A 13,448-nucleotide genomic window follows, 5' to 3' on the forward strand; every position below is an offset into this window, starting at 1 on the left:
ATTTTTTTTGTATTTTTGGTAGAGACGGGGTTTTACCATAGTGGCCAGGCTGGTCTTGGAACTCCTGACCTCAAGTGATCTGCCTGCATCGGTCTCCCAAAATGCTGGGATTACAGGCCTGAGTCACTGCACCTGGCCAAGAAATACTGACTTTTGAACACTATTTGTGGTGTGCCAAAATTATTTGCAGCAAAACACTATAAATGGTTTATATTTAAGAGGAAGAAGGGAGGTCAGAGCATGCATGTTCCATGGGAAAGAAAACAAAGTCCTGAGGTTTCTGAGAGGGAGATGTAGGGAACTGGGGTCCTGTCCAGTCCAGTGGGCACACGGGAGATGAAAACAAAAGAAGGGAGGTTATCAGAACTGAGGAAAAGAGAAAAGGGAGCTGGGAACAAGAATGCGGTACTGCACCAGGGCAGTCAGATCAAGGAGGCCATTCACATACACTCCGAAGACTTATATATGCACATGTCCAGAAAATGCTTCCTAATGTGAAGCCACGCCCACACTATACATCCCCAAACAAGGAAATGGACATTCAGAAGATCCTTAAAACGCAGGAGAAAATGTGCACAGATAAGCCTACTTTCTCATCCCCTGACACAAGAAGCGGCTCACATGCATGTGAGAAGAGGCATGTGTGTGTGCACAAGAGGTGGCCCAGCAGATGGGTTAGGAGCATGGACCCTGCAGCCAGGCTAGCTGGCTGGCTGGGTTCGAATGCAAATCTTGCCACTCACTAGCTGTGTAACCTTGGACAAGTTACTTAATCTCTCTGTATCAGTTTTCTCTCCTGTAAAAAAGTAATAACACTGGCTGGGTGTGGTGGTTCACGTCTGTAATCCCAACACTTTGTGAGGCTGAGGTGGGCAGATCACGAGGTCATAAGTTTGAGACCAGCCTGGCCAATATGGTGAAACCCCATCTCTACTAAAAAACAAAAATTAGCCGGGCATGGTGGCACGCACCTGTAGTCCCAGCTACTCGGGAGGCTGAGGCAGAAGAATTGCTTGAACCTTGGGAGGCAGGGGTTGCAGTGAGCGGAGATCACACCACTGCACTCCAGCCTGGAAGACAGACAGAAACTTCATCTCAGAAAAAAAAAAAAAAAAATGTAGTAACACGACTACTTACCTACCTATTTATTAAAGGAATACATAAATTAAACAACACATTTAGAAGAGTGCCTGGCACACAATAAGTGTTACATAAGTAAAATAAATAACATGTGTACAAAGGGATGCACGGAGGAGACTAATGCTCAGGCTCTGAAATAGTCACTATAGAAAAAGTGTATTCCTCTAGCTACGTATTTATACTCTAATCAAAAGAAGATCTGCAAAAACTAAGACATTCTAATGTTGAAATAAGCAGATGACTACAAATCGCTGATCTAGAGGGAAAGAGAAACCAGTGCCAACTGGAAAAAAGTGGACTTGGGTAGGAGCATATGGAATATAAACTGCCTAAGAAATTATAAGACTATGCCGGGTGCAGTGACTCACACCTATAATCCCAGCACTTTGGGAGGCCGAGGTGGCTGGATTGAGAGGTCAAGAGATCAAGACCATTCCGGCCAACATGGTGAAACCCCATCTCTACTAAAATTACGAAAATTAGTTGGGCGTGGTGGCATGCACCTGTAGTCCCAGCTACTTGGGAGCCTGAGGCAGGAGAATCGCTTGAACCCTGGAGGCAGAGGTTGCAGTGAGCCAAGACTGCACCACTGCACTCCAGCCTGGGCGACAAAGTGAGACTCCGTCTCAAAAAAAAAAAAATAAAAATAAATAAATAAAAGAAAAAGAAAAAGAAAACAAGAAATCAAAAGACTAGTTTTTACTCCAGATGTGATGCCACCATCAGAAGGTGGGGCTGCTGCAGGGCCTGGAGGTGAAGGCACAATTGCTATGGTTAGAGAAAGCCCAGTGTGTTAACATCCACGGGGGTACTCTGTTGCCAATTTAAGTAAGAGAGCATGGAAGTGAAATTAAGCTGCTGCTTCTACCATATTTCTCCTTACTTCATCTCTTACAGCCTGGTTCCTGGACCTAGCACTCTACGGCAACTCACCTCTTTGGGATTGTTAAGGACTTTCCCATTCCTATAGTCAAGGGCCTCATCTCCATTTTACTTGATATTCCTGCAGCATCTGAGACCAACAACAACCTATATTTTCTGAAACTTCCTTGTCCCTTGGCTTCCATTCAGCTCTCCTCTTACCTTCTTAATTACTTACAGCCTCTTTTACAGCTCTTACCAGTTCTTTTTAATTCTATCTCAGAAATTCCTTTGAAGTTAGACTTCAGCTTCATGCTCACAGATACTGCCTTAGTTCAAGGCTTTGTCATCTCCCCTGGATTTCAGCAGTCACACTGCTGGTCCTCCTGCCTGTCTCTGCATTCCCGTCCATCCTTTATGCTACTTCCAGAGTTAACTTCCCCAAAACAAATGTGGTCATCTGCCTCCTTTATAAACCTTCACTGGCCAAGTTCACACTCTCAACAATGTAAAACTCAAGTTTCACATATGAGAATCTTCATTCTCTTGCTCCAACTCACCCCTTTACTTGCACCTCTCATCTCTCTACTCACCCTAATCCACACTGAACATCTCACTGTTTCCTGAATATACTATGTCCCATGACACCGTGCCTGGACTTCTCTTCTCAACCTCTGCAATAGGGACAAGTCCATTTCTTCTTCCAAGACCCATCTCAACTGTCATCTCCTAAGGAATGTCCTTCTCAGCCTCCCTAAGCAGGGTTCTTCAGTTTCTGAGTGCCTACAGCACTGTGGGTAAACATCTTTTTTTTGTTTGTTTGTTTGAGATGGAGTTGCACTCTTGCTGCCCAGGCTGTAGCACAATGGCACAATCTCGGCTCACTGAAACCTCTGCCTTCCGGGTTCAAGCAGTTCTCCTGCCTCAGCCTCCCGAATAGCTGTGATTACAGGCATGCGCTACCACCCGGCTAATTTTTTTGTATTTTTCATAGAGACGGGGTTTCTCCATGTTGGTCAGGCTGGTCTCAAACTCCCAAACTCAGGTGATCTGCCCATCTTGGCCTCCCAAAGTGCTGGGATTACAAGCGTGAGCCACCGCGCCTAGCTGGCAAACATCTCTTCTAAGACATGCCATGCAAACTGTAACTGACCTGAGTTATCTGATTTTCCATTAAACTTTGAGCACCTCATGGACAGAGCCAATTGTTCCTAAAAACTCCAGTACCCAGCATAGCACCTTGCACATAGTTGCCTCTCAGAAAACATTGGTTGAATCAAATGTAACCCTTTCATGTATTAGGAAAAAGAGAATCTTTAATATAACCAAATCATTGTTTAAGCATAGAAGAAGAAATCAAATGAGACTGCTTTGCAAAGCACCTGGTGCTATAGTCTCTGGGAAGAGAGTGGTCTGTTCCTCACCTCTGAATGTCCTTATTCTTCCACAAGGAGGCAGACTGAGCCTTTGGCACTCTTTCAATGAAATTCACCAGCTCTTCCATGAGAAGCCTGAGTTTAAAGAAAAAAAGTGAGGAACACCCATTAAAAAATTAGAGAAACACCCTACTCTAACTGTTGGCCAGGAGAAATGACTTGCCCACCTCCTCCTACACCATCTCATCATCATCTTCCTCTCTGCTGCACATAAACTTGATCACCAGTTGATATTAAGTTAAACAAAATCCTCACTCTCTTATTGCATTTCCGTGCTAAAAATCCTGAACTTAAATAATTTAATTCACCTTTAAAACAAGCCTGGCCCGTTTCTTGTCTCTAAACATAGAAATACACAAGCCTGTTTTAACTCTCACTCTAAGATCTCTACCTTTATGTTACTAAAAATACATAGGGAGAAGTTAAATGACTGTCAAGTATCTAATTTTGGTGACACAGCAGGGAATGGGCAGGATTTTTTTTTTTTTAAATTACAATATTAAATGAACTTTTTTTTTTTTGAGACTGAGTTTCACTCTTGTTGCCTAGGCTGGAGTGCAATGGCACAATCTCAGCTCATTGCAACCTCCGCCTCCTGGGTTCAAGCGATTCTCCTGCCTCAGCCACCCGAGTAGCTGGGATTACAGGCACCTGCCACCACACAGAGCTAATTTTTTGTATTTTTAGTAGAGACAGGGTTTCACTGTGTTGGCCAGGTTGGTCTCGAACTCCTGACCTCAGGCGAATCCACCTCTCTCGGCCTCTCAAAGTGCTGGGATTACAGGCGTGAGCCACCACGGCCGGCCTAAATGAACATTTTAAATGGATAAAATAAGTTTTCTTGACATGTTTTAGGAATTAGCAAAATTCCATCTGGAAGAATACTCCAAGGACAAATGGAGTAGGCTGCTAAATGCAGAAGGCTAGCTCTCTCTGAGATGAGCTGGAGTACCACAGAACCAGGGATGAGGAATCTAAGAAATGCTGCGCTATCAGTTGGATCAAGGTACACAGGCTTTGGGGATTCACAGGACAGAGAACTGCGGGAATTCTTGATGGCCAGAGGATGACCACAAAGCTAGAAATGGATTTAACACCTTGAATCCTCATTCCTAATCTAATACTGGTGATACGTATTGACTTAAATCCCCTCCAAGCTAACATATACATACTGTTAAGCCATTAATGTATTAGTATTTGAAAGCTAAACAACTTCATTTCATTCTCATTTATTTATTTGGCCTAATACCATCTCCTCCTTCCATCTTGAAGGAAGAGTGCTAGTTTCAACATCTCAAGACCTGTGATTCCAGCTCACTGGTGTCCTGGATGTAGCTTTCATAGGAACAGTATGGTGTGCTGATCCTCACTGCTTTAACTTTTCCAGACTAGAGGCTAGTCTTTTAGCTTATCCTCTCAATTGAAATTGATGCATCACTTTGAGTGTTTTACTTTCCTATGAGAGCCCTTTCTCAGCAACCTTATGGTTACATACACAGTGCAGGTAATATGGTTTGACATAAAAACAAGAAAACACATTATTTCATCTATAAGACTCTAGAATCCAACCTAGGAGTCTACAGCAATTCTTAAGTCTCACATTTTGGGACCTGACAGTTTCAACTTATACCATTCTTATTCTTTCAAAAAAATAAATTGACAAATTTTTTTTTCTGGAGTGATTTTCTTTACCTAATTTCTCACTAAATGATACTATGGTTACTTGTGGTAACCACCCGTGTCACAAAGGCTTAGTAGGGGGCAGAGAAAGGGATGGCAGAGGCTTCTTAGAGTCAAAGGAAAACTGCAGTTTTACTCCTAGATTGCTCAGTTTCACTCCATCAACAGCAGAGACAACTTAACCATCTATTTACTTATCTATCCTATATTTTCTACAAGCTGTCTCCATTTATAGTCTACAACAAACCACAAAAGGGGGAATTTTTGAAAGCAAAGCAATAAAATGTCTTCTTAAAGATGCTACACTTTTTCTCTTTGAAGCCCTCTGCCTTGCATCTTTGTGGCATCTTCCTAAACATTACCTCCCCTAATTAGTATCCTCTGTACAGCTGTCTCCATGAACTCCTTCCAATTAATTTATAAGAAAAAGACCAACAAGGCTACTTGCACCATCAATCCTTAGGCATTTCCAATGAACATTCCTCATCTAGAGAGTCGCCTACTCCTGCCTGTTCTTTGGGTTAGTTGTTCAGAAGGAAGTAACCACCAGCTCTGGTATAATACTGTGACAGCGTCGTCACTGAAGGAGGAGCTCCGTAGCCACATCCTAGCGGGATCAGAATCAACCCTCTCACCTGCCGATCTGGACGGTCGGTTCCGTGGCATACACTGTGCCCGTGAAGCCAGTGTGCTCGGTGATGTATGGCAGCGCCATCATACAGTGATAGTTAGAGATGAGAATCACATCTACCGTAGACAGATCTATTAGCTCGGTCTGAAAAGAAAGGGAGGGAATGATATATATCTGTTCAGGGATCGATCAATATGATGTGACTAAAAAACGATGTTGTCAGAATGCAGAGAAGTAGTTTCTGTATTGCAGAATAACAATGGCTTTCCCTGCAACACTGCCATTCTCTCATTTGAAGAGGTTTTCTACACTGACATTAAGTAGCAGGACAGGATGGCCAGCAATGAGAACACAGCCAGCCCAGAGGCAGCACTCTGATTTTACTAGAACAGAATTCTTCTGAATTAGACTTATGAGGTTAAATGACAGCAGGACCCTTCGGCAGCTGCTGCCAGGCAAGTGAAACCAGGTAACTGGAAGCAGAGAGAGCAGCATATAGGCTGCAAGCATACACTAGAACACAACACCCCACTGCTACAGATTAATGGGCAATGGGGACGCAGCACACAGAAACCAGCTCTTCAAAAGCCAGATGGAGAGACAATTGTTTTGGTTTTTCTTTTGAGGTAACTTTTGTTAGTTTAGTGCTGGTTATAGAGCTCTCCAAAAAAGCAGAGTGGCAGTCATGAAAGGAAATTATCTTTTCATCTTCCATCCTAATCTTAACCCCAGATCTGCGCTTTGAAGTTCATCACTAAGGTCATGTAAAAAGGGAGAAAAGACAGGTTAGCAGGTGAGGGAAAAGGCTATCCAAGTTTGGGTAAATTTTAGGAAAACACCTAAAATTCTTCCATATATTTAAGTCCTACCAGTCTGTCAAGGCGCAATTCTCTTCTTCCACTAGGTCTTCCTGATTTGCTCACAAGATAGAAACCACAACTTCCTCAGAACTCCCAAAGTATTGTATGTGTAACTCAATTTTTAAATTTTTATTTCTTTTTGAGACAGAGTAGCTGGGATTACAGATGTGCCCTACCACGCCTGGCTAATTTTTGTATTTTTAGTAGAGATGGGGTTTCGCCACGTTGGCTAAGCTGGTCTCAAACTCCTGACCTCAAGTGATCCGGCTGCCTCAGTCTCCCAAAGTGGTGGGATTACAGCAAGCCACCAAGCCTGGTCTGTATGTGTAACTCTTATGACAGTTCACAATCTATACACAACACCTCAAAGTAGCACTTTGTCCTGTGTGACTCCTCTGTCCCCTCCCACCTGTGGCAGCCAGTACTTAACAAGCCTTGGTGTGCTTCTGTTGAAGGAATGCAGCTTTATTAGTGGCATGTTCTGGGAGAAGTGAAACACCGTGGTTCAGAGACAACCCGTCACTCACAGGGCCCTCCGCCGTGGAGGTACATTTCCCATAACTCTGGGAAATGTACGGTACACTAAGGAAAAGCAAGTGACTCGGTTAAGAGGTGGGTCCTTGAGATAATACATCCCCACGAAGAAGAAATAAGAAGGATGATGTGACACAAGCAGATGAAGAGAGGCAGGGTGCCATTCTGGCTATGGGTATTTTTCAGTTGAGTAACTTTACAAACAAAATGAGTAATTTAATAAAGATGCCAGGCAGCATTGGCCCCCAAGGATAGGATGCCAGCAGAGCTCATAAACTACTCAGTGCCAGGGTACTGCTGTCTGTGTGAACACCATGCCTAATGAACAGCCAACCCATCCTAACCTTCACCCCAAGTTGTGCACTGCCCTTGCAAGACAGTGTCCTCCTCATGAAGGACCATATAACTCTTTGCTGGTCCTACTCTCCACTACCTCCCTAGCATCATTTTTAAACAAATAGGGAAATTAAGACGGAGTAGCACAGTGATAGATCCAGAAGAAAACAATGCGAATCACACTGAAGCAACAATAAAGCTGAAAACCATCGCCACCAGTCCTCATGTATACAGAAACTGGGTGAGAAAACTTGAAATTTCTCTTTAATGTCTAAGAACCAGCCCACAGAGTCTAGAATTAAAAAAATAAAAAATTATTCTGTTGGTATATATAAAAAATGTATGCTGACATAAAACATTTTTCCTCTGAGAAATTTAAATTCCAAACCACATTTATATACATGTAACTCTTGACCAACACAGCGGTTAGGGGTGCTGACCCCCTGGACAGTTGAAAATAACTTTTGACTCCCCTCAAACTTAACTATTAATAGCCTACTGTTGACTAGAAGCCTTCCTAATAACATAACTAACACATACTTCGCATATACACTATATACTATATTCTTACAATAAAATAAGCTAGAGAAAAGAAAACGTTATTAAGAAAATCATAAGGAGCCAGATGTGGTGGCTCACACCTGTAATCCCAGCACTTTGCGGGGCTGAGGTGGGAGGACTGCTTGAGGCCAGGAGTTTGAGACCAGCCTGGTTAACGTAGTGAGACCTAATGTTTAAACAATTAGCCAGGCATGGTGCTGCACACCTGTAGTCCCATCTACTCGGAGGCTGAGACAGGAGGATCACATGAGCCCAGGAGGTCGAGGCTGCAGTGAATTATGATTGTACCATCACACTTCAGGCTGGGCAATAAAGTGAGACCCCATCTCAAAAACAAAAAAAATCATAAGGAAAAGAAAATACATTTACTATCCATTAAGTGGAAGTGAATCATCATAGAGGTCTTTATTTTTGTCATCTTCACATTAAACAGACTGAGGAGAAGGAGGAAGAGGGGTTGGTCTTGTTGGCTTGGGTGGCAGAGAGGAAGAAGTGTAGGAGGTAGAAGGCAAGGTAGGAGAAGCCAGCACACTCGGAGTGCTTACGGATATATGTCATAATTTGTTTGACATTTTCACGTTTTCATTTCTCTAAAAATGTTTCTATATGGTATCAACCCTTCTTCCACCATTTTAGTTTCTGTGCCCATATCATAGAAGGATCTAAGTTGTAAAAGAAGTCAAAAGCAGTCTTGAATAATCGCAACCCTTCTGCCTGACTGTCTAATGTCAATTTGTTTTCCAGCACTGCTTCTTCTATGTCTTCTTCATCATCTGGCACTGGTTCAGAAGCACTCATCTTGGTCAGGTCATCTTCTGTTAACTCCTCTGGTGTGCTAATAGGCTCCTGAATTTCTCCAAGTTCCATATCTTGAAACGCTTCACCTCCCACTTTTTTTTTTTTTTTTGTCATATCCACAATCTCTTTCTTAAGTTCCTTGACTGGTTCTGTTGTAAATCCTGTGAAGTACAACACCTGGACACAGTTTTCTCTAGCAGGAATTTATTTATTGTTTCAGGCTTCATAGCTCTTTCTATAACAATGATGGCAGGTTCAATGGTGTAATCCTTCCAGACTTTCATGATGTTCCATTGGGGTCCTCTTCCATAGAGCTGACAGTCCTTTCCACAGAGTACTGTGATGAGGCTCAAAGGTTCTTATGACCTCCTGATCTAGAGGCTGAATTAGTGATGGTGTGTTTAGGGCATTAGACCACTCTGACACCTTTGGAGTTGAACTCATGGGATTATGGGTGGCCAGAGGCATTGTCCAATACTGAAAGAACTTTAAAATGCAGTCCCTTAGTGGCAAGGTACTTCTTGACTTCAGGGACAAAGCATCAGTGAAACCGATCCTGAAAAGCTGTTCTCGCTGTCCAGGCCTTCTTGTTGTACAAGCCAAAGACTGGCAACTGGTGTTTACCTTTTTCCTTCAGGGATCAGGGGTTGGCCACTTTATAGATAAAGGCAGTCCTGATTAAAAACAAACAAATAAACAAACAAAAAAACCCGAGTGCATTTGCGCAAAACAGTAGAGTTAGCCTATCCCTTCCTGCCTTAAGTGTTGGAACTCACTTCTCTTCCTAATAAATGTTTTTTTGTGACATTTTCTCCCAGATTAGGACACTTTCATCTGCATTAAAAACCCATTCAGGCAGATAGTCTTTCTCCTCAGTGATTTTCTTAATGGCATCTAGGAATTTGTCTGGTGTCTCTTGGCTGGAGGAAGCTGCTTTTCCTGTTATCTTGACATTTTTTTAAGCTTTCCTTTTGCTTTAAGTTGTCATACAATGATTTCACTTTTTCTTGAATCACATCAGAGTCTATAGGTATGCCTTTCTTACAGCAGACTTGCACCCACGTAATGCTGCATTTTCAATACGAGGTAAAAATGTATTTCACAAGAAGTACAAGTTTTCATGCCTGCTGGTGTAGCTACAGTGACAGCTTCATGTGTTTTCTCTTGTTTTTCTTTTCTTTTTCCTTTTTTTTTTTTTTTTTTTTTTTAACATGGTCCTTTTTTACAATGGTCCTTATGCTGGATTCATTTGTCCCAAAATGGCGGGCAATGTCAGCTGCAGACTTCAATCTACATATCAGGCACTTCAACTTTTCCTTGTAATGCCACGACTTTTCTTTGCTTCTTGGGAGCACTTCAAGCATCACTAGCGGCACTTCGTATGGGTCCCATGGTGTTATTCAAGGTTAACGGTACTGCATTAAACATGACGCAAGATCCATGAGAATTGTGAGAGATCACTCTTTACTGCAATACGCAATTTACAGGAGAGGGGAACGGCTCACATGGAGATGACTGGCATCACATGGTGTTTTAAGCAGACACTTGAGCTCACCACAACAGTAACAGGAGGTGGCTATGAAGTTATAGACTGTACTACAGTTTTATGCATGTGATTAAATACTGAATCTTAATGCTCATTTATGTTTCTTTCGAGTGCAAATCGTGTCATGTATGGTCTGTAAATGTTGGTGTGCATAGTTTTGATAAATTTTAACTTTTTCAGCTGGGCGCGGTGGCTCAAACCTGTAATTCCAGCACTTTGGGAGGCTGACGCAGATTGCTTGAGCTCAGGAGTTCAAGACCAGCTTGGACAACAAGGCAAAACCCCTCTCTACAAAAAATACAAAATTAGCAGGGTGTGGTTGTGTGCATCCGTGGTCCCAGCTACTTGGGAGGTTGAGGTGGGAAGATGGCTTGAGCCAGGAAGGCAGCGGTTGCAGTGAGCTGAGATTGAACTACTGCACTCCAGCCTGGGCAATAGAGCCAATGAAAAAAAATTATTGGCTGGGTGTGGTGGGTCATGCCTGTAATCCCAGCACTTTGGGAGGCCAAGGTGGGTGGATCACCCGAGGTCAGGAGTTTAAGATCAGCCTGGCCAACATAGTGAAACCCTGTCTCTACTAAAAATACAAAAATTAGCAGGGCATAGTGGTGGGCACCTGTAATCCCAGCTACTTGGGAGGCTGAGGCAGGAGAATCGCTTGAACCCAGGAGGCTGAGGTTGCAATGATCCAAGATTATGCCACTGTACTCCAGCCTAGGTGACAGAGTGAAACTCTGTCTCAAAAAAAAAAAAAAAAAAAAAAAAAATTTCTCTTTTTATAATAAATTTGTGTATACTTTATGATGGTAAATGAGAAAATAGACTACTTTCTATACATACTTTATGAATTAATGACATGTCTAACGTTTTCTTAATTTGCTATTTCTCGACTATGCAGTTCATCTGCAAGTTTTTTCAAATTGTCATAATGAAAAACTCCACATGTAAGTGGACTTTTCCAGTTCAAACTCATATTGTTCAATGGTCAACTGTACTAACATATTTACTTACATATGTTCACTCAATGGAATCCAGTAAAGATTACTCTAACTTTAAAATTGTTGTATACCAACACTTGGGGTTCTACAGACCATAAATTCAATCAAAACAACCCTCATTTACTGGTTGCGTACTGTACTGGGATACAAAGATATATAAGCTATTTGTACTAGTTTGTAAATTTCATGACGATTGGGACCTTGGCTGTGTGGCTCACCCACAAGTCAGTGAAGACTGGGCTATAATAAGTGCCTCTCTCCTGCTTCCATTACTCTCCCATTTTTTTTCCAATCATACAAGGCCTGGCTCTACCTTAAAACAGTGACTATTACTAATTTGTGCCCTAAAATCTTGCCTGAAAAAATGTATATGGCTCTAGAACCCTAAATATATCAATAATCCTTTAGCTTGGCAAAAGTGAACTGTGGAATGGTAACTGTCTAATTTAAAAGCTGAGTATCCTAAAGAGTAAGTCAGAAAGCCACCGGAACACCAATTCATAAATTCTACAGTGGTGTCCATAAACAGAAGGTTGCAGTAGTCAGTATCACACGTGGTCAACTGAAAACAAATGTAGCACCTAGGATCAGGAATCTTCAAACAGATGGTGAACTGCCCTACCAATTCCTAAGTGACAAATGAGGATGACAAAATGACTTTGGTTAATGGTGAGGGAGAGCTCTGGATTCTTGGATTCCTTCAGCTTTAGGCTTACTACTAAATCTCAAACTTTCTCCCTTATCTGCCAACTTCAATTACCACGTTTGTCTGTGTTTATTTTTCTGTTTGCTCTGGTACCCTCAAAGACATATACACATACTTCCAAGAGAGATAAAAATGTTGATCTACATGATATTAAACAAAGCGTAGAAATGGAAAGAGAAGGAAGAAGAGAAAACAAAAATAAGAGAAACTGCACTCCAAATTCTTTTTCTCTTTGGCCCTGAATTTGTGGAAGTATTTTCTACAGGTACTGTGATCCACTGGGCATATGGAAAAAAGAGGATGGCACCTTCTCATGAACCTGCGAGCAGCTCCGGCTTTCCACATTTCACATGTCTGTTAAGAACCGCATCTAGGCTACTCTGGGGATTAGGTCTCTCAGCTGAGATTAGCTGCCTTTAAAACAAACGGAAACTGATCTTAGTTTCCCTTGAAAGGATGAAACTGGCCCCACACCCTAACAATAAGTCTCACTATGATAATAATAAGTAACTGTTTTCTATGACTCAGTTCAGAATCTATGAATTTCAAACAATATTAAATATGGTATTTCAAGTCAGCAAGAATTTTTACAGTTTACTGGCATTGGCTAAATAATAGCAATTGTCAGTTATCCACCATAAAGCAAGACCAGGACACATATGGCTAACCTAAGCACATAGGCATCAGAATCATAAAACTAAAAGGCTTGAGTTATTTCCTTACCTTGCTCAAAACATGCCCTAGTAGGAGTATTAGTGGGGATTACAGAAAGAACAGGAAATAGGAAGAAGAGAGTGACGTAAATGACTTACAGACAATATAAAAAGCTGCTAAATGATCACATTTTGGCTGTGTAACAATGTGCCTGGAATAACGGATTCATTTAAACTTGAAAACAGGAAGCTAAGCCTCTTAAAATTATTTCTTGACTTCATTTTGAGCAATTACATAATAAGGTTTGTTTCTACAATAAGATTCACCTTAATCTTACCTCTGGTAAACAGAATTCAGGCACAGAATCCACAAATACATGACCCGAGCACTCCTTTAGCTCCTAAAAGAAATGAAAAGGAAAAACACAAGGAAGAGATACCCAGTACATATAGGACCAAATAAATATACTCCTCAAACAAAACTTTTCACGAAGAATCATAGACTACTAGAGTTGGAGGGAAGCTGGGAGGTTATTAGGCCGACTGTCCTGTGTTTAGGCTCAGGCAGGCCAAGTGTCTTACTAAGGGTAAAATGCTGGTTGGTTGCAGACTCAGGACTTGAATGCACATTTTTTGAAACCTCTTCCATGCATGGGTATGTGCTGCTCCCATAACCCACAATCCAGTGGTTTCCAAATAAGGTATGCA

General features: G+C 41.9%; 1 protein-coding gene across 3 annotated transcripts in view; it reads right to left on the reverse strand.

Annotated features, from left to right (window-relative positions):
* INTS9 (integrator complex subunit 9) overlaps positions 1-13,448 on the reverse strand; it is a 128,110-nt gene that overhangs the window by 63,409 nt on the left and 51,253 nt on the right. For 2 of the 3 annotated variants that reach the window (XM_005562965.4, XM_005562966.5), the window contains exons 4-6: positions 13,079-13,141; positions 5,753-5,892; positions 3,426-3,512 (exon numbers count right to left, since the gene is read on the reverse strand). In XM_005562965.4, the coding sequence (XP_005563022.1) occupies positions 3,426-3,512; positions 5,753-5,892; positions 13,079-13,141 (290 nt within the window). The remainder of the gene's footprint in view (positions 1-3,425; positions 3,513-5,752; positions 5,893-13,078; positions 13,142-13,448) is intronic. The other variant, XM_045399006.2, reaches the window with a different exon arrangement.

This window comes from Macaca fascicularis, chromosome 8 (genome assembly GCF_037993035.2).
Source record: "Macaca fascicularis isolate 582-1 chromosome 8, T2T-MFA8v1.1".
NCBI lineage: Eukaryota > Metazoa > Chordata > Mammalia > Primates > Cercopithecidae > Macaca > Macaca fascicularis.